The 27,164-nt window shown below is 43.1% G+C and overlaps 1 protein-coding gene across 2 annotated transcripts in view; it reads right to left on the minus strand.

Moving 5' to 3' along the window:
- Positions 1-9,321: 9,321 nt before the first annotated feature.
- Positions 9,322-27,164, minus strand: part of LOC137653572 (probable methylthioribulose-1-phosphate dehydratase) — a 126,920-nt gene continuing 109,077 nt past the window's right edge. The window contains exons 6-7 of one of the 2 annotated variants that reach the window (XM_068387085.1): positions 15,777-15,868; positions 9,322-14,464 (exon numbers count right to left, since the gene is read on the minus strand). In XM_068387085.1, coding sequence (XP_068243186.1) covers positions 14,347-14,464; positions 15,777-15,868 — 210 coding nt within the window. In that variant the 3' untranslated portion in view covers positions 9,322-14,346. The remainder of the gene's footprint in view (positions 14,465-15,776; positions 15,869-27,164) is intronic. The other variant, XM_068387084.1, reaches the window with a different exon arrangement.

Consider the following 27,164-nt stretch of genomic DNA (forward strand, 5'->3'; position numbering starts at 1 on the left):
CTGTGCACGAAGCACTGGGTTTGTCACTGAGGCGAATTGTAGAGAGCCTAGAACTCGTTCCTGCTGTCGTCTTGAAATGCGTTTGGATTTCAGTAGTCGCTTGACAGACCCTGCTATTTCCTTCCTTTTCTTCTGGGGGATGGAAAGGCGGTGTGACTGAAGATTCCAGTGGATTCCCAACCACTGAAACTTCTGAGCTGGAGAGAGGCGAGATTTCTTCTCGTTGATCTTGAATCCCAGGTGTTCTAGGTACTGGGTAACTTCGTTGCAAGACTTTGCACACTTTTCGGGCGATGGAGCCCAGACTAGCCAATCGTCGAGGTAGGCCATCACCTGGACGTTTCTTAGGCGGAGCTGTTGTACTATGGCATCCGCCAGTTTTGTGAAGATCCTAGGGGCCACATTGAGGCCGAATGGCATGGCCCGGAAGGCGTAGCTTTTCCTTTGGAGTCGAAATCCTAGGTAGGAGGAAGCGTGATGGTTCATTGGAATGTGCCAATAGGCATCCGCCAGGTCTATAGAGACCGTGTAGGAACCTTGAGGCAGAAGGGTCCTTATTTGTTGAAGCGTCAGCATCTTGAATTTGTTGTTCTCTATGAACTTGTTGAGGGGGGATAAGTCCAGAATGACTCTGAGTTTGTCTGAGTCCTTCTTGGGAACGCAAAACAGTCTCCCTTGGAACCTGGTGGACTTTACCTTCCTTATCACCTTCTTGTTCAAGAGGTCTAGAACATATTCTTCCAGAAGGGGGGTCGATTGCTGGAAGAACTGCTGGAAGATTGGGGGTGGTTGCGTCCAACTCCAGCCTAGACCGTTCTTGATGATGCTGTGTGCCCAGGGATCGAAGGTCCAACGATCCTGGAATTGGCGGAGTCTTCCTCCCACCGGAAGCACTTCATTGCTTCTGGTGTCCCGAGGACTTGTTGCCTCGGCCGCTAGCTCCCTTTCCTCCTCTACCTCTGGAGGGACGGCGAGATGCGTCTCTGCTTGCACCCCTGAATGAGCCTCTACCTTTGGCATGAAAGGTAGTGGATGGTTGCTCAAAGGCAGGGGTGAAGACCGGTGACTGTGACAACACCGGTTGGGGGACCAATTGAAAGGTCTGTTGTGGTTGGGCAACCACTTGGGAGGTAGCGGGTCCCGGAAACTGACGTCGTTGCTGACGTTGCTGGGGTTTTGGCTTTTGAGGTTTCCTCTTAGGCTGAGGTCCATCGTCCTGAGAGGGTTTCCTTTTTCTGGACATGCCCCACTTGTGGAGAAGGTTCCTATTCTCCGTGGCGGCTCTGTCAGTTATTTCCTTGACAAGGTCAGAAGGAAACAGGTGCTTTCCCCAGATGTTGGAGGAAATCAGCCTCCGGGGTTCGTGTTTCACGGTGGCACCGGCAAACACGAATTCACGACAGGCTCTTCGAGCCTTTATGAAGTGGTACAAGTCCTTCATTACTGTCAGTAAGTGGGATTTGGAGAGTACCATGTAGTGATCTGGTACTCTAGTGTCACAGGCCATCACTTCCAGTTGGACTTGATGAGAAAGAGATGCCGCAAGCCTCTCCTTCGTGTCTTGTTCCCGGCGAAGGAGGTGATCGTTGAGCTTAGGGAGGTCTTCATTAAACTGACGTCCGGCGACGTCAGGATCGAGCCTTCCCACGACGAAAGTATGCTGAACATCTTTCCAGTGTCGAGCGTCAGGGGGAGTCACGATGGAGAAGGGTCTGCACTCCTCCAGTGCAGGGCAGGGTTTCCCTTCTTCCGCCGCTTTAAGGCATGCAGCTAAGGCCTTTTCCAAGAAAGGAAGAACCGCAGTGTCAGGTGCAACATACGTAGGATGCTTCTTGCTCAAAGCCGGAAGCTTAGAGCAGGTAAAGCCCCTACTCTTAAATGCGGAGGCTAGCATAGCCTGGGCCTTTGTGAGATCGAACACTATCTCTTCTTTAGGTTCGGTCTCTTCCTTCGAGGCAGGTTCGGAACGAAGCCGGACGTAACAGTCCGGGTAGGCCTCAAAGCTTGGGAAGAACTCCACATCTTCCAACGGGACCGTGCCGATCTTGTCACTAACAAAGATCCTGCCGGTCGCAATAACCATATGCTCTGCATACCTCCACGGGTTGGCATGAGAGCAAGCGGGGAGATCCTTGACCGAAATCTTCTTCGGTTCTCTGGATCCAATCATCGACCTGATGGACTCCTGGTTCTCCTTCAGCCTGTCGTCCATGACGGCTCTAATCAGCCGGATCAGTTCTTGGGTAGAAGAAGAAGGATCCGGAGTCGAGGAGGTAGACGGAATGGACATTTCCGTCGGTGTAGGAGTAGGAGGAGGGATGGACGAGGGAGCAGCTCCAAGCTCCGACTCGGTGTACTCCACCTTGTCTTCGTCCTCTTCGGCTCCTTGAGCCATAAGCGTCTTCTCCGTGTCTTCCGAGACGTCTGAGATCTGTTCATCATCCTCGGAATCTAAACGACACTCGTGCATGGACTGAGCCATGACCACATCAGGTTCCACCGTAATTTGGACAGTGGGGATCGCATCTTTTGGTACCACTGAGTCAGGGGAGGCCTTAGGGAACAACAGGGACCTCAGTTCTTCGGTGGCCAGGTACGGTCCAGTAGCATTTTTCTGAAAGCCACGCACCCACTTGCGCAGCTTTTCACGAGAAATGTCTCTAACCTCCGCTGAGGGAGGGTTATGGAAGGCCTCAACTAGGTGGGCCTGGCAGACCGTACAATCCAGTGGATTCCAAAACTTCAAATCCCCTTTCTTGTCTGCACAAGGGGCGTGAGTCCTGCAAGCCGTATGCCCGTAAAACTGCGGGCGTTTCACAGCGCAGAAGGCGAAGTCACACTTCATCTGCTCCTCCTGTGGAAGAAAGAGAAAATGAGTATGGGGGGAGTCATAAGAATGGCTCTTAAACTAAGTTAATATTAATCATTAATTTTAACTTAAAGAAGGTGTGATGCATAGAGAATGAAAACAGTAAAGGAGAACATGCTCCATGCATCCCGCCCGGCCGGCTACCATAAGCTTGGTCCTTGGATAATCCAAATGACCGAGATCATTGGATATAGTTTCCTAGAATTCCCAGTATTTTGGAACTCCATGGAAAACCAAGGACAAGATTGGGATCGAATTCATTCGGTTCCCAGTTAAGAGCCAGAAGGCCTCATTAAAGGGTAACTGCTTCTGGCAACCAGCCGTGCTAAGATGCACATAGCATGCTGGAATTAGAAGAATGCAAAGAGACAGCATGATCACTAATAGAGCAGTACTAGGTACTGATCTTAATAGCAGAAGCAGCTTATCTGTTTGCGATATAGGGCTATCCTAGTCTTATGATAGCTACAGTAAGGGGGTGCAAGTATTCTTGACGCCTCCGGGGCATCCGGCAAGCCGCCGGCATGCCGGAGCTCGCTCCAGCATAGATTCTGGCATTAGAACAGACAAATTTTCAAAAGTCAGTTAAATACCAGGATGGCGGCCGCCGGCACAACGGCGGCACGCCGGCAGGAAGCGGCGGCTCCGGCAGTCGGAGGATGCCAGGTTGGTGACTGGGATAAGGATGGTAAAGGCAGTATCGGGTTGCCGGCAGTATATGCCGGCACTCCGGTGATCGACCGGCAAGCGGACGATTAGATAGGAGTAGGAGAGCCGCCGGTAGTAGCCGGCGGCAGCCGGCAGTCCCTCGGTACACGGGGGGCTGGCGGCAAGGGTAGGGAAGTCACCAAGTAGGAGGCAGGTATTGCCGACAGTAGAGGCGGCAAGAGACCGGCACCCGGATAGATAGAGAGACAGGGGGAGGGGGGAAGGGATGCAGGAAGTACCGTCAGGGTTCCAGACATCCCTCCCCCTCCCTGAGGGGGTGTACCCATGATAGAGGCAGGCTCTAACATCCATGAGCAGGGGTCACTAGGGACCGGGAGCTAGGTAGCCCAAGGGAGGGCTAGGGAACACCCAAGAGGAGGGGGGGGGGGGAGACTCCCATATGCAGAACTATACTAGCAACTAACCTTATAGGACACTATGAAGGTATATGTACCAGAGTGGACTGCACAAGGAAGCTCGGGTAGCCCTACTCTTCCACCCTAAGGAGGAGTTGTAGGACAGGGGACAGATGAGTATAAACTAACCTAAGCATAGGCTAGGCTATACAAGAGATAGGTGGGGAGGGAGAAGAGAGAAGTCTTCCCAGGAAGGGTTTCTGTACCAGAGCGGCCACTAAGGGAAGGGAGGACACTCCCTAACCTAAGATCAGGCTGATCGGCTAAAACGGTGCAAGAGTACAGTTTCAGCATGGAACAGAGAAACCTTCCTAACCCGACCTAGAACAGGGCTAAAAGTCCTGAACTAGGCAAGGAAGAAGACATATCGCTATCGCAGGAAAGTCATAGACTATCCTAGCCATAGAGGTAGGCTAGCCTAACCTCACTCTCAGACGCAGCCCTAAAGGGGGTTCATTCCTTTAGGGAGGACAGAGAGGCGATATATACTCTATTAGACAATTAATCCCTTTACTCAGAAAAGGGATCAAGGCTAAATAGAGGGAATGCCAAGGCAGGGGATGAAGGAAACATATAGGGGTCCTAATATTAGGTTAGGCTAGAAAGAATCACTGACTAGCCTATCCCCTATATGGTCCCTGAAGGCGAAAACATTTGCATCACTGTCAAAAGTATTGTAAAATAATAATGCCACTATCTTCATAACTTAGTCTAGGATCACTAATAAATCATGCATGAACACTTGTATGTAGGCTCCTGGCCTGGGGGCTATAGTAGCCGACTGGTATGAGGTCAATCGATGACCGATAAAAAGCGTCTAAACACGATATAAAAGTTCCTAGCTATGAAGACTAAATAAACTAATGTATTCGATTAGTATATAAAGCCGGAAACGTTGTTGTGGCTAACTAAATAAGACATGCATAACAACAACGACGCCATAAAATGGCGGGTCCGGTAGAGGCACAGCTCTGCCACAAAACATCAATTATTTCGAAAAGTAATATTTACTTTACGGCCAGAGCTTAATTAAACAATACTGGAACCTTGTACTCAACTTTCCAGAAGAAGGCGAGGCTGAAGGTAACGACATAGCGAAGATGCAAAGCGATAAAGATAACACAGGGAAAATCCGTCTAAGTAGGGCAGCTACTAAACAAAGGATGAAGACGGGCGTGACGTCATCAGAGCAATGGCGTCCGTTTGTTTACGTCTCGAGTATCAGTAGTAGCCACGAGTGAGATTAGCTGTGGAACGGCTCCCAGCTATTCTCAGTCCTTACACACCGAAGCATTAACTCTGTTCGGGGTGAAGATAGCTATGTGGCACGTTCAGACATGCGTGTCCCCTGTTGTATTACGATGTCTTAAAGGGAAACCTTTGAGATACTCGCTCCAGAAGTTAGAATTCTGTGATAACCTGTGGTTAAATTCTCTGGGAATATCTTAGTAGTCTTATACCCAAGGAAGCTACCAAACAGGAACCTTCCATCAGGACGCCATGGCTTGAGCCCAAAAATGGCGTATATATAAGTATGTGTTCGATTTTCCTGTGATTGCCATTTTTTTCATTTTTTCCCATTTCTTTCAAAATTACTACGTACTAAGGAACTATCACAGAGTAATGATTCATTTATATGTTTATTTGTCGGAAAATGTGCCTTGATGGTTTGCCTAGCACGTGGCTGAAATTTTTTTTTTTTCTGAAATGCCGTATATTAGAATGGCCATTTTTCCGCGAGTGCCCCTTTTTATTTGTTTTGCATTTTTTTGCTTAGTCATGTTACCGTAAGGAATTGGCAAGTAGTGTCGCAAAACTTATATTTTTATAGTGTTGGAAAGTGTTGCTAGATGATCTGGCTACCCATGCCTATCTTTTTTTTTAGCCAGATATGGCGTATATATAGGTATGTGTTCGATTTTCCTGTGATTGCCATTTTTTTCATTTTTTCCCATTTCTTTCAAAATTACTACGTACTAAGGAACTATCACAGAGTAATGATTCATTTAGATGTTTATTTGTCGGAAAATGTGCCTTGATGGTTTGCCTAGCACGTGGCTGAATTTTTTTTTCTGAAATGCCGTATATTAGAATGTTAGCCATTTTTCCGCGAGTGCCCCCTTTTATTTGTTTTGCATTTTTTTGCTTAGTCATGTTACCGTAAGGAATTGGCAAGTAGTGTCGCAAAACTTATATTTTTATAGTGTTGGAAGGTGTTTCTAGATGATCTGGCTACCCATGCCTATCTTTTTTTAGCCAGATATGGCGTATATATAGGTATGTGTTCGATTTTCCGGTGATTGCCATTTTTTCGTTTTTTCCCAATTCTTTCAAAATTACTACGTACTAAGGAACTATCACAGAGTAATGATTCCTCTAGATGTTTATTTGTCGGAAAATTTTGTTTACTTCTTTTTTGATTGAATATCATCAAATTTTTTTAGCTAAAATATTATATTGTTTCACATTTTTGTTTTTTTTTCGATTTTATTTCCCTTCAAAAATTTTTTTTTGGGTCAGAATTTTAATTTTATAGTCGTAAAATAATCGACAATTATCCAGCAACCCACCATACAATTTTTATGTATATCCAATAATAATTAGATTAGTAAATAACACCTTGAAATTGACATACCCTTCCTACATTTCAAGTGGCAGATTAGGGAGTCTGAGTCAGTGTGGTTGGCGGCCATTTTGTGGACATATCCGAAGCGTAAGTTGCCCTATCTATATATATTCTTGTTCCCTATAGAATTTGTGATATTTTGGTATATTTTTACCTGCATAAATATCATATTATATATTAAATATATGTATTTTTTTACGAAATTTCTAAGTACTCAAAAAATTACCTTTAGATATGGCCCCTGATATAAATGTAATTTACAAAATAATGAAGATTTTTTTACATATTTCTATTTTAGGATAACATATGTTTATTCCCTAAAAAAATTAGCCACTTCCTATTTCATTTGGGTACCCAAAAATATTCATGAAATTTGGACAAATTTTTTTGGCCAAAAAAAGTTACCCTTTTTTTCTCATTTCAGATCTTCACCTCCATGGGTCTGACTTCATCCAAAATACATCAAGATGTGTCCTAAACATTCAAGAATCAATTCCTAAAAGGATTTGTGTATATATGTATAAACTTTTTTTTTATGAATTTTTGTCGTCTTTTTTTTTCTACTTAATTTTTTAAAATATTTATAATAAATAGTTTTTCTGCAGATGAGTAGTATTTATCTTTACAGTTGTTTTAAGCATTCATTGAAGTTTTTTTTTGGCAAAAGAAAAAAAGAGGTTACTGCAAAAACTGATTTTTCAAGAATTTTTTTTGGCGTCAGAGTCGTTCGCGTCCGAGTATACCCTTAAAGGGGTGTCCGAGGAGCGTACCTATCCAGGGTTAAAACCACCCTGTATTTTCAAGATTGCATTCTCTGTTTTATCCCTGATCCTATTAATCAATACTCTACCATACACTTTTCCAACTACGCTTAACAAACTAATACCATCTTGAATTACAACACTCATGCACATCTCCCCTACCCTTATATAGTGGTACAATACATGCACAAACCCAATCTACTGGTACCATTGACAACACAAACACATATTAAACAATCTCACCAACCATTCAAGTACAGTCACACACCCCTCCTTCAACATCTCAGCTCTCACACCATCCATATCAGACGCTTTTCCTACTCTCGTTTCATCTAGTGCTCTCCTCACTTCATCTATTGTAATCTCTCTCTCATTCTCATCTCCCATCACTGGCACCTCAACACCTGCAACAGCAATTATATCTGCCTCCCTATTATCCTCAACATTCAGTAAACTTTCAAAATATTCCGCCCATCTTTTCCTTGCCTCCTCTCCTTTTAACAACCTTCCATTTCCATCTTTCACTGTCTCTTCCATTCTTGAGCCAGCCTTCCTTACTCTCTTCACTTCTTTCAGTATCCTGTTAACCCATAGAATTGTTGGAGTGACGTGAACATTCCTCTACCTTATAAACTACTGTGAACTTGGTATAGTGATTCAGCACTGAATATTCTCATCAATGATGCAGTGAAACAATTTAGACATTTCTTATTGATGTTTATTGAACTGGTACTCAAGTTGGGCTAGTTTGCAGCATAAATTGTGAATAGCATCCTTGATGTTGAAGAAGTGGCTAATGCGCAAGTAGCTTTGTCTCCAGATAAGTGTTGGTTCTTGGTGATCACCTATCATCAACTGCCAGTTGATTTTAGCATTGGAGGTACTGTGACGAGTTCAACAGAGCCTGAACTCGTGGGTCTCCCTTACATACAATGAATCTGTGCTTTGTACATTGAAACACTGGCCCTGGAGCAGAGGGGACAATATTTATTTTGTTATTCATATCGTATTGGCTTCTCAGTTCTAACCTTTTACAGGAAAGTCCTTGGAGACTACTTGGCACAATATCCCCTGAAAAGGCTATAGAACACTGAAATAAATTAAAGCTCATTAAAATAGATAATGTCTTCTAGTTAGCCTACGACACTGGCATATCTATCTAACATGTCTCTTGTGCTTTTACTGACAAATACTCATCTACGCCTTGCCGTATTGTTTCCAGCAATGCACCAAATTTGCTCAACAGAGATGGGAAGATCATTGTATACAGAGGATTCTGTATCAACCTGGTTTGACCAATCTTCATTTAAAATATCATAACTTGCCTTCCAATTTGGGTGATGAGATGATGGACAGTGATATAAACTTTTCCTAGTTGTTTTATAATCTATATTGTTAAAGGTAGAGATTATTTTATACAATACAATGTTATTTTCACTTCCTTGTTATGTATCACAGGCACAGTTTTCATTTTTGTTCTTGGCTCATTGGCTATGTATGTAAAAAGTAGACAAGATTTAGAAAATGGATGTGAAGGGGAAGGAAAAGGTCTCTTAAAGAATAAGCTTATCTCTCTACCTGGTTTGAAGTCCAAGTAGTGAGTTATAATTTATATGTATGTTGTGTCGATAGGCATAGATGACAATGTTTTTTATAGGTGGTCCAACAATGTCATCATTTTTTACTATATCTTGTATACTCCAATTATATTTTCATTAAAGGTTGACAACCTTTAAAAGATGTATGTGGGAGCGAAGTTCACATGATAAGATGAATTTATGCTAGAACCTGGTCCCATTTCCCGGTCTACTGACACCTATAGCTTCTTGTCTCTCGTGACTAATGCTATATACTTTTGCAATTAAGAAATTAATATGATGTACAGTATAAGGTTAAAAAAAACACCCAATTTCTTTACTACTATTGATAATATGCATAAAAATTACATACAATTAGTGCAACTCTATACAGTATAAACCATAAAATGAATTAAAGATAGGGCTATAAAAGGAAAGTGAATGAAACAATGATATAACTATGTACTAAAGCAATATTTCATATACTAAATGCCAATAACAACTTTAGATAACCCATGTACTATACAGTAATTATAATTATATTGCATAAAAATAAAATTTAAATAAATGAATTTATAAAGCATAGAAATAATTTATATTTTAGATAATCTAAAACTTATCAAAGGAAAAATACTCTTCAACATACGAGTAATGTATACTGTACTACTTATAGGATAAGAAGATTAATACAAGTTTCACTGAATTTTCATAACCTAGAAATTCTATGCAAACTACTACAAGAAAAATACAGCAGTGGTGAACACACGAAAGAACATATCACCCAAGAAAAAAGCATTTTGAAGAACCAATATGATAAACAATAGAAACTAAGACAGCGAAGGTACCTGTAACATGCTGTATGATTAACATAATCCACTTTTCAATATCATTGTTTTTCCAAAGTGATATAATTTTTTTAAAGGTCACCCATGAGTGGTAGAAGCAAGGGATCGATCAAAGCACTATTGCACAATGTCTTAGTGACTGAATATACACATCAGATCAGTGGCCAAGACCTCTATCCAACCAAATCAACAGTAATGGAGGCCTTGTAATGGCTGCAGATGACTCAGCAGAATGACCTATATGGCTCTAATCTCCCATCCTAAGATTATAACAAAGATAAAATGAGGGCTGATGATGATATACTGGTAGTTTTTACATCATAAAATACTTTACAATTACACCTTTGAAAATTTTTATTTGCAGTTAAAATATAAAGGACTCTTAAGTTAAAATCTTAAGTCAAAAGGTTATTCTAATTTCTGAGAAAATATAAATAGAACCAATAAGAGGAATTTTCTTGATTCATACAAAATTAACAAAAGTCATCTTTAATATACATATCTCAATATGACTGTATATGCCATGGACTGGGTCAATTTCATTTTTGGTAAAACTATATTTATTACAATCAGTATAAATTTAGCTCACTCAGTTTTTTTTTTCTTTTTTGGTTTAATTTGAATTTACTTATCAGCAGAACCATGTAAATCATTACCTGTGGAAGTTTACAAAATTTCCTCAAATGTAAGCAACATGACTTGCAACAAGTGATTCAATTTTGGTATACTGTATAAGAATGCAAATTTTGAGAATGAACGTTCTGGGATCCAGATTGCTCAACCTTGTTTCAAATGATCCAGGTTTCAGAATATCTAAGCAATATTACCAGGTAAACAAAATTTATACTGCTGCTAAGAAAATGACTAGGTGTTATGTCTCTTCTTAAACTGGAAGATTTCATTTAGATCCAGACAACTAAATTTCTGATGGATGAAAATATGAAGTAAAACATAAAAACAAAACTAGTAATATATTGCTGAAGAAGCAAAGGGACTAGAAGATAGTGTATAAAATTCTAATTTTACTGAAAGCTACCATCTGCAACTGCACTTTTACTGGAAAAAAGAAGACATCTATTTTCATGTAAAAAGATGAAAATAACTGAAGTACAAAGAAGAATAATTCAAATATAACAAACACCACTGTAACTACTGTAGATGTAAGTCCATTAAAATATTATCGTACAATAAAAACCAACACCAACATAATAAGGAAATCTTTCTTGAGCCATTGTAATGAATTATTCTTAAATACAGTCCACCCTCCAAATCTGAAGATTTATTAGCTGCAGCTTCACTTCCTTGTACCTAACCAAATAGTAAGTACACTGCATTGTTGTAAAGAATTATACAGTAGTACTGTACTCAGAAATTCACTCAAACATGGAAGAATAATAATGTGGCAAGAAAGACAATATTAGGAGAGAAGTTACTATTCATACCTCTACCCTTCACATCCCATCAGGAATTGCCTCAGTTTAGGAGAGGATATTAATAATGGTATTATACTGTACAGGTAGGTAAGTGCATTTCTAAAGTATTGTACTTTACATTATTATTTTCATATATATATCATGCCTGTATCTGTGAGCAAGAATCTTTAGGACCCATAGATTTCAGCATCCTTATTATCAATGGATTTTACTAAACTGAACATTCCACAGATAAGACTTTAATTTACAGTGCATATGATATTTCTTTAAAGTAAATACTATGTTAACAAGCAAAATGAAGGTTTTACATTTTTCACAGGACATACTATGAGGTGACAATACTTTGTACTTGTTAGCAAATGGCTAGTATTCGGCATGCATTACTATACCTAAATATTTTCAAACAAAATATGACTATTCTTTCCCAAAATAGGATAAACAACTGAACTAACATAGACTCATCGATAAAGACTTAAAACAAATCATTAATACAATATGGATGATGACAACTCAATCAAAATGTGACCTCATATCTCTACCATCCTTTTCAAAATTATAATATATATACAAACATTTAAGATCTGATTAACTGCAATTCTAAGCTTATAAGCTGCCTTCTGACACAGAGATAATATAATCCCTTAAGCAGCTGATTAGGTAAGGAATCAAATCTCGATAGAAATTCTAAATAAAAGTCTTATAGTAAAAAGATCCACATATTACATTTATATTTCATCATAATTGTGAAACTTATAGTTTTTCTTTGACATTAATAAAACTGAAAAAGCATGTGCACTACATAATTTGGTATACATTTAAAATTAATGACTAAAGATATAAATATTTCAGATACACTATTTAATATATAGAGGATACTTGATGTTGTCTTTACCATTTGGAAAAATTTCAATATTGCTTCCTACCTACAGTGATAACGCAAACTGGAAAGCTGTAAAATGAATTATGTACAGTACAGTATGGCAATTTGCTTGAAATGTATCACAATTTTTTATATTTTGGCAGACATTTTGTTTTTTTCACAGCCTTTCCTCTTTTTATTTCCCTCCTTTTTTCTCTTTTTTCTTTACTCATTAATTTAATAAATAATGTCTTAATTAATCACTGATCAATATACAGTATACCTGTACTACAATTTTACGGTATTACCAGCTTCACTATTAAAATCCTTATTACTGTACAGTACTAGCAATTAAAATTTGCTATACTGAATTTCAGTCTTGTGCAATCTAATCTATGAAAGAAGTCAAGGAACTAAATTACAACCACAACTCCTACCTACGATATATTGAAACAGGAAAATTAAAATGTGTGCCTAATAAAGCCAAAACCTATTTAATCTACACCAGCCACTGTTAATATAGCAAGGAGCATTTCACACAATAAAATACTTTTACTCTTAAAATGAATGCATAATCAGTTATCCTATATGCATTCAGTCAATGTTCACTCTGCAACAAAACTGACACGTTGTCAATGTGTTTTAGACACTAGAGGTCCCTTTAACTACATAAGTTGTTTTGTAGCTTATCTTCTTATAAATAAGAGAGAGAGAGAGAGAGAGAGAGAGAGAGAGAGAGAGAGAGAGAGAGAGAGAGAGAGAGAGAGAGAGAGAGGGGGGGGGGGTAGGGGGAGCTTTGTTAGACTTATGTTCGTATCTATTTCTAGGTAATCAAGTTAGGACTTTTGATACAGGGAAAATTGTCTTTATTCTTCAGAACTAGTGATTCATGATACTCTTACAAATTATTGCACCGGGCATAGTACTCTATAGCAAAATCTTGTACTGATACAAATGTTCGTTACTGAGTTATTGCCCGAAAAACGTGCTTGCACTGTCTATGAAACCCATAATAATAATAATAATAATGGGTGTGTTTACGATGAAGTTTTCTTCTCGGCTGCTGGTTCATAGTAACTTCCAAGGAAGCTGAGCATAATGGTATTGAAATAATGTTTTGGTCTTGCAACATCATAGAGGACATGTTGCTAGATTTATCTAACATATCACAATCATTCCACCCTTTTGAAATTCATAAAATTGAAAGAACTAGTGCAATAAGATAATTAATTGTCTATATACTAGATACCTATGAATGAAACAATCTGTGAATTCTAATTGACTTGGTGGTAATATGATTCTACTCTACTGAGTATATACATGTTTTTGTCTTATGGATTTGACATATATGGACATAACTTGCATTGAATAATTGTAAACTTCATTGAGTATACAAAATTATGTGTAATCATTACATAAAATGAGAGATTCGAATAACTTTCTTGTGATAAAAATCTAATGAACACTGTTGTCAATTTTGTTGCCAAATATACACTAAATGGATTAAGAGTGAAGATGTCCAATCAAAGTGATGTTTAGAAAAAGAAACTACAACCACAGAGCAAGATAAGCATGACATTTTATTTAGTTATGACAGGTGCATAATTTTTTATGAAAGATACACAGAGCTTTTGCTATGAACACAATATGCAATTTCTTAAGGTCCTGTGATACCGTATTTTATTTATGTATGCTATCTGGAAAACTTGACTTCTTAAAATACTGTTTACTCTATTAACTGTCTGCATTACCATATATGACAACTAAACTAAAGTAAGACTGCACACTAAAAGGCGTTCTGATTAAATAACAGAACAAACTATTCCCAGGGTGTAAAAAAATGTACCAATAACTCTACAAACAATATTCACACACCATACTACTGGATCAGAGATATCAAGGGATACATACAGTAGGTACAGTAATGTAGTTTATATCCTTGAAAATATAAAAATTCAGTAATTACTAACATGAGTATCATAAATTGTATGTTTTGATTATATATACTGTACAGTATTGTAATAACACCCAAGAAATTATAAAATCCAAATAAAAAACATGATGACTAAAAACACACAAATGCAAAAAGCAAGGTCATAGATTCAGGGTTGTATTGCATTTACACAATTCAGAATATTAATTTTGAATGATCACAGACCTCACCCTTTGTCTGGTCTATCTTCCATATTCCCTTATACACTTAAAACTAACATTTGTGAAGCATATGGCTTTTGTTTTAAAAGTGACTTTCATTATTTCCCATTCATATGAACTTGTCCTTTTGATGCATCTTCTGGAGGTTTTGTAGGCTCAACACCCATATTTTTCATCTGAACAGCTATATCAAACAAGTAATCATAGGTTTCAGCCCTGAAAAAAAAATGGAACTTTTTGAATTATAAATAAATGAGTTTCATATTCTTCCTAGGACCAATATGCTTTAATGTAATATTACCCCCCCCCCACTCTTATTCTTAACCTATTCAATCTTAAGCTTAACCACTAAACTGATCTATCTACATCCAATCGAGGGAAGGGAAGAGGAATATAACTGGTTTGTATATATGGAAGTTTTGTCCACTTAATATATGAGAGCATGGCTATTGCTTGCTGTTAAATTATTTTTTATGTTATGAAGGTGCTGTGTGATCTTCGGGGAATTTCCTACACTGTGTAACTGTGTAAGGGTAGAACAGGGAATCCAATACAACATAAATACCAAAGAAATATTTTCTCTCCTGGTCTAAAGCCAGAGTATCAATGTGCAAAGCCCTGACTCTTGATGTGTTTAACAGAGACCCTCAAGTGTACATGCACTATACACTTACTAAAGTGTGTTAAATCCTTAACACAATACTTATACTTTGATAGAAAATAAGAAAAAACAACATTAGGCAGTAAGTTGTTAGATTAGGAGTTAACCCAACCTAGGCCAGCAAGTATTTGCAGATTCTTGCTTTTACAGGTGTCATTGTGACCCAACACAAACGAATAGGGAGGACGGACTGTATTGGATTTTGGCTGAACATAATCTTTATGAAAGCAGTGTAATGTTGGTTCTGAATTTCATAATAGAATAACCTTAGTTGTAAAGGATTGAGGGGAATCTGACGTATGAGTCATTTTTCTTTAGGACTTTAAATTTCCTATCTCATTCCTTCATGGCCTAACTCCATCATACATAGTGTGTATGTGAGTTAGCAATATGAACATAAAAAGGAGGTTCTTAAAAATAAATGAAATCTTAAAAAAACTTATTTTCAAATTCACCTAATATTCATATACATGGCCACACTCCTCCCCAATGACAAATGATTACAACAAGAAAGGATATTAGTTGTGACTTGTGAATTAGGTTTCCTTTAACAACCGGAGGTTGTCTTCGTGGCCAAGAGAGAAGAAAACGGTGAATTTTTAGTTTTTGGGGTATAGTCAATATTGAGTCAGCTTCGAAGGACAAAGCATAAATGAAGAAGTTGACAAATAGGGAAGTGTGAGTGAGGACTTTCTTTTTTAATAAAATGCAAAGTATTATGCCCTTCCATACCCTTTGGTCATTTAGTCCTACATAAGAGGTTTGCTTGTTATAAGCCAATGTAGCATCACAACAGTGCATATAATAAAAAAAAAAGTTGAAAAAACATCCTTAGTTCATATTCATAATTCTTACAATTATACTCACATAGTCTTTGCTTTTTCCCAAGTTTCTCCCCAAATATAAACACCATGTCGTCTGACTAGTACTGCATGAGTATCAGGATACAATTCCAGTGCCTGTGGAAAAAGTTAATGAGTTTAAGCTAAGATTCTTATGACAAATGGGCAAAACATGACAAATTCGGAGATATTTTGTATTTTTCCTAACCATACAAACCTTAGCTATTTACAGTAGGGTCCCGAATTATGCGTGTTCGAATTATGCGATTCCCCATTTATAAGGTCGGTAGTTTAAAAAAGAAAAAAAAATTGTTTCTGCAAAGCTGTTCAAAGTCTGCAAGTCAAGCACTACAAAATATATAAAATCTAATGTCTTTTTAGGTATATTGGTAGCCCTAAATACAGTGCTTGATAATAAATGTTACCAAACGATATTTATCTTACATTTTATTAATATAATTTCAAAATAAATAGCCTCTTAAAGGATAAAATTCCATATCAACTATGAAATCAACTTTTACCTATGCGAATCCAGCTGACAAAATGTAAACAGAATTGTGGTTACATTCTCGGCAATCTTTATCTTTCTCTAACCTTTCGATAATTTTAATGGCATTGTTAATGAAGGTATATTCAAGCATTATTTTTATTTAGTATAGAATATATAAAAGCTTTAGTTTTCCCTGTGGGTATTCAAGGTTTTTACACGTAGGCTGGGTTCGTTTATCGGCAGTGAATAGCGTAAATTTCGGTAACAAGTCGGCAATATTTTGTCATCTTCTAAACAGTATAGATTTGCTTTACAATGATTTGTTTTGTATAGTACAAGGTGTAATTATAAAATCCTCTCTCTGAGAGAGAGAGAGAGAGAGAGAGAGAGAGAGAGAGAGAGAGAGAGAGAGAGAGAGAGAGAGAGAGAGAGAGAGACTCAAATCTCTCTCTCTCTCTCTCTCTGTATGTGTGTAAAAAATAAAATCTTAGTTCACATATTACAACCTGAGTTTAAGAATGAAATTAACATGACTATTATTAGTTGCGGTGATCATTTCCTCGCTTCAAGTGGTACAAGTAACAAAAACATGGCATTCGATTACAACAGCTGATTCTCTCTCTCTCTCTCTCTCTCTCTCTCTCTCTCTCTCTCTCTCTCTCTCTCTCTCTCTCTCTCTCTCTCTCCGGTGTTATACAATACTTACATATACTGTGGATGAAGAACCCAAAATAGGTTTCATTAAAAAGCGTCAATTAAATATAAAAAAAAAATTATATCGAATATAAATCCATTTCAATCGTAGCTTACAATATGACATCCGATTTCGTCAGCAAACCACTATTTTTAGGAAACTTCACTTTAATTTAGAAAATTGCTACTATTTAAATAGTTAATTGTCCTTTAAGAAAACCCTGTACTTTTGTTTTAAATTTAGGAAATGTTTTATAAATCGAGTATTGCCGACTTATTTTTGTTCAACTTTTGGCTATGATCAGATCAGCTGATGTCTAGCTCTCGCTCTCAAGAATATGAGCGTACGAATACAATAACAAAGCATTGTTTATACCATTTCTTAACTTATTCAAACCATCTATACAGTTAATATTACATAAGCACCAATGTCTTATAACCTATCATATTTATTGTTTATTACATTTAAAACCATCATTTTTTCTCTCTCTCTCTCTCTCTCTCTAGGATACCTTTCGCTACCCCCCCTCATTTCTTACCTCTCTCCATCTCTCTAACAAAGGAAATCTTTGTTGTTTCACAAAGTTCAGTTTTATTAAAAATCAAGCAAGATTCAATTTTCCTTACTTCTCCAATCTCGCACCTTCTCTATCATATCGAACGTTCTAGCGGTAACCTAATTGTTCGATGACTTTAAAAACCGGCCTGGGACTTTCTTCTTCTTTTAACTTTTTTTTCCAAATGGTTCCATAATTGAGGTGGGTACAAGTTGACTTGTAACTGCAGCTAAGAAAAGTATTTTGGATATGGAAAGGACAATTATCTTTCGTAACAGTTTAGAATTATCGTAAATTACCATAATGTTAATAGCGGCTCTTTGCTATTGTTGATAAACGTATGAAAAAAAGTTTTCCTGCTTTGCTACGATTTTAGGAATTTATATGGATACGGTAAGTAAAATATTTGTAATAACATAATGTTTACTAAATGCTTTTAATATCAATAGTTATCACTTTGATCATGTGTGTTTAATGCGTTCGTTTGTTTATTATGATCGAAGATGGAGCGTACAGTAAACAAATGGAAGGTTTCCGTTTCAGGCGGCGTCATAAAGGAAAACGTTTTTTCATTTATTTCGAAGTTCTGAAAAAAATTAAGTAGAACAACATTGGTAATAACTGAAATGACGAGCCATTAAGTTTTTAACGAGGGTTAACTAACCCCCGCTAGTTAGCAGGGGGTAGGGAAGGGGTAGCTTGCTACCCCTCCCCCCCCACACACCTGTGAGTTGTCTCACTTCACTTGGGGGACAGGGATGGCAGGCAAATATGTGTAAATAGCTAAGGTTTGTATGGTTAGGAAAAATACAAATTATCTCCGAATTTGTCATTTGTTCCTTAACCGAAATACAAACCACGCTATTTACATAGGGTGACTTACCCCTTAGGAAGGGCGGAAAGTCCCCAGCCTTACTGGCTTTTGGCTTTACCCGGGGACCCGAAAACAGAGTGAGCAGCACTCGAGAAAAGGGGTCCCTGCACCTCGCACTCTCCGAAGCTTGCTACGGATGTACGGCCTACTTAAGTTGTGTGTAGAGGAAGTTGTGACTCGTCCTAGGAAGTTGACCTGGACTTCTTTAGATAGAAATCTAGGCTAAGACGTTCCCAATACCACCTCGTCAGGGTATGGGGGACGCAAACAGTATCATAGTTAATACTAGGAGCACAAGGGAGCATGGTTTACCTGCAGAGGTTGAGGTCAGCTATGCAGAGACCAGGATGCTGCTTTCCTCAAGAGAGGGGAGAATGAAGAAAGAAGTAAGGGCCAGACATACTCTTTCAATCACACAGACTAAAACCGGGTAACAATGCCCCCAACCTTCTGCTACCTGTCCATTAAGGAGCCTGAGGTTAGACCAGCTGTTGTGCACCCACCACAGGGCCAATAGAGAATGTATCGAAGCTCCTGTGGGTCACGTCCTGCAGGTAGTGGGCTGTGAACGTCGTCTGGCGCTTCCACACCCCAGCTTGCAAAACCTGCGTCACAGAGAAATTTCTCTTGAATGCCAGGGACGTAGCGATGCCCCTGACATCGTGCGCTCTAGGGCGGCGTGACGGAGGAGGGTCAGGATCCAAGGTATGTTGGATATCCTTCCGGATCCAGGCCGAGATGGTGTTCCTGGTGACCCTCCTCTTTGTCCTTCCTGTGCTTACGAATAACGCTTGCACCTGTGGACGGACTGCAGCTGTTCTCTTCAAGTAATGCCTCAGACTCCTTACTGGGCAAAGTAACAGATGGTCTGGGTCACTTGTTACAGAACGGAGACTCGTTACCCTGAAGGAGTCGAACCTAGGGTCTGACAAACTCAGAGACGAACTTGAACGTTACCTCCCCCCATCCCCTTGAATGGGTGACGTCGTAAGAAAGACCATGAAGTTCACTGACCCGCTTGGCCGAGGCCAAAGCGAGCAGGAAAGCCGTCTTCCAAGACAGGTGGCGATCAGACGCCTGGCGTAATGGTTCAAACGGGGCTCTCTTTAGAGCCCTGAGGACTTGAACCACGTTCCAAGGAGGAGGTCTTACTTCTGACTGAGGGCAGGTAAGCTCATAGCTGCGTATGAGTAGAGAGAGTTCTAACAAAGAGGAAATGTCCACTCCTTTCAGCCTAAACGCCAGGTTTAAGGCTGAGCGATAGCCTTTCACCGCTGGAACTGAAAGGCGCATTTCCTCCCGTAAATACACAAGAAACTCCGCTATTGCTGGAATAGTGGCATCGAGTGGAGAGATACCCCTCCCACGACACCAACCACAGAAGACTTTCCACTTCGCCTGGTAGACTCCGATAGAGGACTTGCGTAGGTGGCGAGACACCCTGTCCGCAACCTGTTGCGAAAATCCTCTCTCCGTGAGGAGACGCTGGATAGTCTCCAGGCATGAAGCCGAAGCGACGCTACGGCCCTGTGAAAGATGTTGCAGTGTGGTTGTCTGAGTAGCTCGTGTCGTGGGGGGAAGTTCCCTCGGAAGTTCCGTTAGGAGCTGCAGAAGGTCCGGGAACCATTCCGCGTGATGCCACAGCGGAGCTACAAAAGTCATGGAGAGATTGACCGATAGTCTGGTCTTGTTGAGCACCCTTCTCATCAGACAGAAAGGTGGGAAGGCGTAAACGTCGATGTTGTCCCACCTCTGCGGGAAGGCATCTTGCCAGAGAGCCTTGGGGTCCGGGACTGGAGAGCAGTAAAGGGGCAGCTTGGAGTTCAAGGCTGTTGCGAACAGATCTACTGTCGGGGAACCCCACAAAGTCAGGACTTTGTTGGCTATCTGAGGATCCAAAGACCACTCGGTACTCACTATCTGCGTCGTTCTGCTCAGACTGTCGGCGAGCACATTCCTCTTGCCTGGAATGAAGCGAGCCGAAAGTGTGACCGAGTGGACTTCGGACCACCTCAGAATCTCTACTGCAAGATGGGATAGCTGTCGAGAAAAGGTACCTCCCTGCTTGTTGATGTAAGCCACTACCGTAGTGTTGTCGCTCATCACCACTACGGAGTGACCCACCAGGGTCCGTTGGAACTGTTGAAGAGCCAGGAAAACTGCCTTCATTTCTAGCAGGTTGATGTGGAGGTACTTTTCTGATTCTGACCAGAGGCCTGAGATCCTTTGGTTCAGAATGTGGGCCCCCCACCCTTCTTTTGACGCGTCCGAAAACAGAGTCAATTCTGGGGGGAGGACGAGAAGATCCACTCCCTTCCGGAGGTTCACGTCGTTCAGCCACCACCGAAGGTCCGTCAGTTCCGTGGGTCCTATAGGGGTCAGAAAGTCCGGAGAATTGGAGCCTTGATTCCACCGGGACTTTAGCCGCCATTGCAGGGATCTTATCCTGAGGCGGCCGTTCAGAACTAGACGTGCCAGGGAGGAAAGGTGACCTAGAAGACGCAACCATGAATGGGCCGGAAGCTCTTCCCGCCTGAGGAAAGGTTCAGCGACCTTCCTCAGCCTTGCTATCCTGTTGTCCGATGGAAAGGCTTTGTGGAGATCGGTGTCTAATATCATGCCTAGATATACCAGTCGTTTCGTCGGAAGCAGAGAGGACTTCTCGAGGTTTACCACGACCCCCAGGTCTCGGCAAACCTCCAGAAGCCTGTCTCGGTGTCGAAGAAGGGTCGACTCCGAGTCTGCCAGGACCAGCCAGTCGTCCAGATAACGGAGGAGACGTATGCCGTTCCTGTGCGCCCAAGATGAAATCAAAGCAAACACTCTGGTGAACACCTGAGGAGCTGTGGAGAGACCGAAACACAGCACCTTTAACTGGTAGATCTTGCTGTCTAGGCTGAATCTCAAGTACTTCCTGGAAGACGGATGGATTGGGATCTGGAATTATGCGTCCTTCAGATCCAGTGTGCACATGAAGTCTTGCGGTCTCACTGCAAGTCTGACCGTCTCTGCTGTCTCCATGCTGAACGAAGTTTGCTTGACAAACTTGTTCAGGGCTGAGAGGTCGATGACTGGTCTCCAGCCTCCAGACGCCTTCTTTACAAGAAAGAGTCGACTGAAGAAGCCTGGGGAGCCATCGTCGACCTCCTGGAGAGCATCCTTCTTGAGCATGGTCTCGACTTCCGCCTGAACGGCTAACCCCTTTGCCGATCCCATGGCATAGGAGTTCAGCGGCACTGGATTCGCTGTCAGGTGAGGGGGAGATGTCGTGAATGGGACGCGATAACCTTGGCCGATCACAGAGATCGTCCAAGAATCGGCCCCAAGTTGCTGCCACCTGTGCACTCAACTTTTCAGGCATCCCCCCACAGGTGGACACGCGGGGGATTGCCAATTCTAGCACGCCTCTAGGATTCTTACCTCCCCTAGAGCACTTGACGCGCCTTCTGTTCTTGGTCTGAAAGGGCTGCGGCTTAGACACCCCTGTCTTAGCTGCCGGAGCCTGCTTCGGAGTCTTGCGAGGCTGCTGTTGCTGTTGAGGTGCCGGAGGCTTGTAGGGCCGAGATGTCAGGGCCCTCTGGAGGAGAGAATCTTGATTCGATCTCCTCCACCTCTCGGCTGTTCGTTCCAAATCCTTGGGCTCGAGCAGATCCCTCCCAGTAATGGAGGAGTGCCTGAGCCTGCAGACGTCCACGGCGGGGACCTTCGGATGGAACCTCTCGGCCACTGCGTTGCGACGCTTGAGGATCGAGTTAGCCCACAGGTTAGCTACCTGGTGAGCGAGGAACTCGATCGAACGCGTGCCCGAGAGGAGGAAGGTCTCCAAAGCCTTCCTATTGCTCTCCTTGGATAGATCCTCAGAGCGCAATAGGATGCCCAGAGATCCCAGCCAAACATCCAGCCATGAAGTTGCCTGCATGGCACTCTTCGCAACCTTCTCAAGGTTCAGGATCTCCGAAGCCGAGAACGTCACTTGCCGGGCGGAGAGCTTCTCGAGAGGAGTTCCCCTGGTCAGCTCTTCCACGGAATGGTGGAGCGAAAGGGCCATACTGGACTCCCCCATGATCTCAAAGTACCTCCTCTGATGTACTCGAGGAGGTGGGAGGAGTTTGAACCCGGCAGAAGAACGACCGGAGGAGGCGAGCTCGGAGAGCTGGGCTTCGACTCTGTCCCTGGCCCCTTTCACCCCTTTAGCCAAGGCAAAGCTGCGCTGGACTTAGGGGGCTTCTGGGTGCCATAGACTTCGTCTAGCACCGTGTCCTTGCCCTGATGAGGGGCAGTCTCCGGGTCCTTAAACTTGTTGAGCTGCCTCATCAAGCCTAGGACCTGCCAGAAAGCGTGTTCTGACTAGAACTGGTCTCCTCCTTGCGGACTGGCAGCAAAGTCTCCGGTCCCCAAAGGCTCATCTTGGGGAGATACGTGGAGGTCCTCCTGGGGTTTAGTTGGCTCTGGAAGTATCCTGGATGACGATTTAGGAATTGTCTTGGAGTCCTTGGGCTCCCTCCTAGGAGGAATACAGGACTCCAGCAAAGAGGTCCGGAAGGGGGCATCCTCGCGAGCAGCTTCTCTCCGAAGAGGAGGGGTTCCTGGACTCTCCTGAGGAAGGAGATAACACGTCCACAGGAGAAGGAGAAACAGCACGCGTAGGAGAAGGCGAAAGAGTCCTCCTAACCGACCTCTTAGGAGCCAACTTCACCCGAGGAGAAGTCACCACGAAGTCCACTCCTCTCCTTCTCTTCAGCGGGGGAGAGCCTGCCATTGGTTCAAGTCCCATATCAACGAGGGCGGGCTTCACAGACTGGACCACTGCGTTCATAATGTGACGGAACCAAGGCTGGCGAGTAACTAACGCAGTGTCAGTTATTCCCGCTGGAGGGACGGGGATCTCCTGATCCTTCGGAGTGGACACCACGGGGCCTGCCTGTAAAGAAGAGGAAAAAGAGTGTTGCATGGACCTCTCCTTAGATCCTTCCTGGTCCTGGTGAGAAAACCTACACTTGCGCGGAGGCGATCCAGAGGCTGCTCTGGAAGTCCGTGTCCCTGTCGGTTGGCCGTGCTGATGTTCCCTGCGGGAAAGGGAATCGCGACAGTCCTCACGCGGAAAAGAATTCAAGGAATCGCGCACGGGCGATTTCCGAAGCGCGGGCGCATTGCCGTGTGTGGAAGAATGCACGTGGGTGCGTACGCTCGCGGGCGAGGGGGCGCGCGGGCACGTAGGCGAAAGGACACGATGGCGCGATGGCGTTGGCGCGCACATGAAGGAGCACAAGACCGCGCGGGTGAAGGTGTGTGCTGAGCACCAGGCGATCGATGGCGGCGCGTAGGAGAACGCGAAAGACGTCGCGAGCTACTTGGCAAGCGTTTGCCAGGCGGGGAGCGCGGGCGCGTCGGAGAACGCTGGCGCGATGGCGAGCGATGTCGCATGCATTCAGGCGAACGAGGGCGCGAACCACGAACAGGTGAACGACTGCGCGGAGGCGATTTATCGCGCGGGCGAGTCGGAGGCCTGGGGCGATCAGGCTGGGAAGGGCGAGGGCGCTCAGGAGAGCGCTTGCGCACAGGCGAGTGATCGCATGAACGCGCAGGAGAACGTTGGCGCGCAGTCAGGTTACCGCGCACATCTGAAGAGGTGGATGAACTCGCAGGCGAACGCTCGCGAACAGGAGCTTTAGCTCGCTGTTGCGCCGGAGCAAAAGGGCGAGTAGGGGCGCGTGGGCGAGGCGACGGGTTAGTACCCTTGCCTAAGTCCAGATCAGGTGATCGTGGACGAGATGATGATCGTTGGCGCGCTAGGCGCACATAAGGCACAGGTTGATCAATAGCGCGGCTGCGCACAGGAGAACGTGGGCGCACAATGCGCACATCAGGAACACAAGGGCGCTGCTTCGCAGGAGACCTGCGAGAAGGAGAGCGCTGGCCAGCAGGTGATCGCTGACGCGCAGGGGAGCGCTGGCGAGTTAATTCCGAAGACTTTGACTCTGGGGAGCGCTTGAGCGCTACTGCACGCGAACGCGCAGGAGGGCGAGCAGGGGAACCCTGACGCGCAAGGGACTTACCCACACCGTGAGCAGAGTCCCTTAACCCCGAAGGGATCGGTGCCTGTTGGATAACAGGGTGAGAAGGCGCCCAAACTGCATCTGCGGCCAGGAACGGAGAAGGCAGGTCGGAAGGTCTGGCAGGCGTAGGGGATCGCGAACGATCCGCGGAGAGGTCAAGGGGCACTGCTGTGACGGGCTGCTCCTGACGGGGAGGATCAGGAGAGGACGACCCAAAGAGGCGCCTCCTAACTCCTTTATAGGGAGAAGGAAGCCCTCTGCTGTGAAGAGGCCTACGGGCCTTACGACGAATACGACCACGAGGAAGGGCGTCCGGGTCATCAGTCCTCCGAAGAGGAGTCTCTGTCAGTGCGCTCCCCCGAGGGGCAGACCCGCCCGCAGGAAAGACCGTGGGACCCACCTCCCCCCTCGGAGGATCTTCGGAGGGAGGAGGAGAGCCATCAGCAACGTCCGCAACAGGAGCATTATCAAGGGTTTGACCAGACCCGTCGGAAGGCTCGGCCAAAACAGTGTCGACAAAATCCGAAGTGAATACCTCCGGTATTACCGGCGACTGTTTGACCGCAGCCCCCAACTGGATCAGGTCAAACAGGGCTTCCTTGGAGGGCGTGCCCTTAAGCCCAAAGGAAGCCCAAAGCTGAAACAAATCATTATTAGCAACAGTCTGGTCAAACTCTTCAAAATCCAAATTATCCTCCCCCGGAGGAGAAGAGGGACCTGCAACGCTAAGGGAGGCAACGCCCTCTCCCGCACCCCGAGGTCGGGAAACACCACTAGGGCCTGCGCTACCACTCGGCAGCCTCTCAGGAGAGACCGGTCAAGTGGGAGCTTCGGGGGAGGTTCGGGCGGCGGAAGAGGAGTCCTTGGAGCCCTCCTTCTTCAAGGTTGCCCCTGAAGGAGAACGGTCTCTCTTAGACTTCTTCTTACACCGGCGGCCGAACTTCTCCCACTGGGAGGCAAACCACTCCCTGCACTCACCACACGTATTCTCTCTATCACACCCTCGGCCTCGGCACTGCGGGCAAAGGGTGTGAGGATCGGTGTCCTCCGCTGACATGAAGGTCCCACAAGGGCGGCCAGCGAGTCCAGGGCACTTGCGCATAACGATGACAAAGGTCGAGGCCAACTTCCAAGCACACAGAACTAGAAAAAGACAAAAAGAAAATTAAGGCTGTCATTAACGAGGACGAAAAACAGCAACGTCTGTCTTCGTCCGAGCCAAAAAGTGAAGTGACACAACTCACAGGTGTGTGGGGGGAGAGGGGTAGCAAGCTACCCCTTCCCTACCCCCTGCTAACTAGCGGGGGGTAGTTAACCCTCGTTAAAAACTTAATGGCTCGTCACTTCAGCTACGCCGAAAGTAAACCCTATGTAAATACTGTAGCGTGGTTTGTATTTCGGTTACGGAACAAATGATATTTTCATATTAAAATAAATTTTTGAATATACTTACCCAGTGAATATATATATATAGCTAACGTCTCTGACGGTCCGACAGATTTAAAACTCACGGGCGATCACCGTGTTAGGTTGCTGGGTTTACACTAGCGCCACCACTCGGAAGGATACTAATACTTTTCCCCAAATCTCCAGTTTTTCTCAGCCCGTAGGGTCTCTAGAGGGACGGAAGGGAGGGTATTAAATTATATGTATCCACCAGGTAAGTATATTCAAACATTTATTTTAATATGAAAATATCATTTTTAAATATTTAACTTAGCCGGTGGATATATAAATATCTGATTCACACCCTTGGTGGAGGGTAAGAGAACAGCATTAAACATTGAAGGAATATAGCTCAAGAGTTTTGAAATAAAACAAACTTAAGGATAGTACCTGATAAGGAAGCTGACTTTTATGATACTTTGTCTCATTAGTCCGCTATCCTTATGAAGCCCAGCGATCCACTCAGGGGGCTGAAAGACCTCTAGGAGCTGTCATATCTGGGATGAACATCCCTATGACAGGACCTCCACCAATACCTTTGATCTGGGCGCTCTCAAGAAACAACTTGACCACCCGCCAAAATCAAATGATTGCGGAAGACTGTCCCAGTCTCCACATACAACCAAAAAGATAATAGTTTCAAGAGAAGAAAAAAGGTATTAGGATAAAGGGGAATGTAGTGGTTGAACCTTCACCCATTACTGCACTCGCTGCTATGAATAGTCCCAAAGTGTAGCAGTCCTCGTCAAGAGTCTGGACATTCTTTAAATAATTTGAAGCGAACACAGATTTACTGCTCCCGTAGGTTGCATCCATAATGCTTCGTAAGGAACGATTTTGCTTAAAAGCCATTGACGTTGCCACAGCTTTTACTTCATGAGTCTTTACTATCAATAACCGAAGGTCAGTCTCACTGCAGTGAGCGTGAACCTCTCTAATGAAGAGTCTGAAAAAATACGATAAGGTATTCTTAGACATTGGTAAGGAGGGTTTCTTGAACGAACACAATAAAGACTGATTCACCACGCAAATTTATTGGTTCTGTCAATGTAAAATTTAAGTGTTCTCACAAGTCAAAGGACTCTCTCTATCTTGTTACCAACCACATCTGACAGGTTGGGAATCTCAAAAGATTTAGGCCATGGATGGGAAGGACGCTCATTCTTGGCTAAGAAACCAAGCTGCAAAGAGCATACTGCCTTAACAGTACAGAAGCTGGCATTCTTACTGAAGGCATGAACCTCACCAACTTTTTACAGCAGCAAGACTCACTAAGAAAAGTGTCTTCAGAGTAAGA

The sequence above is a fragment of the Palaemon carinicauda genome, chromosome 14, assembly GCF_036898095.1.
Source record: "Palaemon carinicauda isolate YSFRI2023 chromosome 14, ASM3689809v2, whole genome shotgun sequence".
In the NCBI taxonomy this organism is placed as follows: Eukaryota; Metazoa; Arthropoda; class Malacostraca; order Decapoda; family Palaemonidae; genus Palaemon; species Palaemon carinicauda.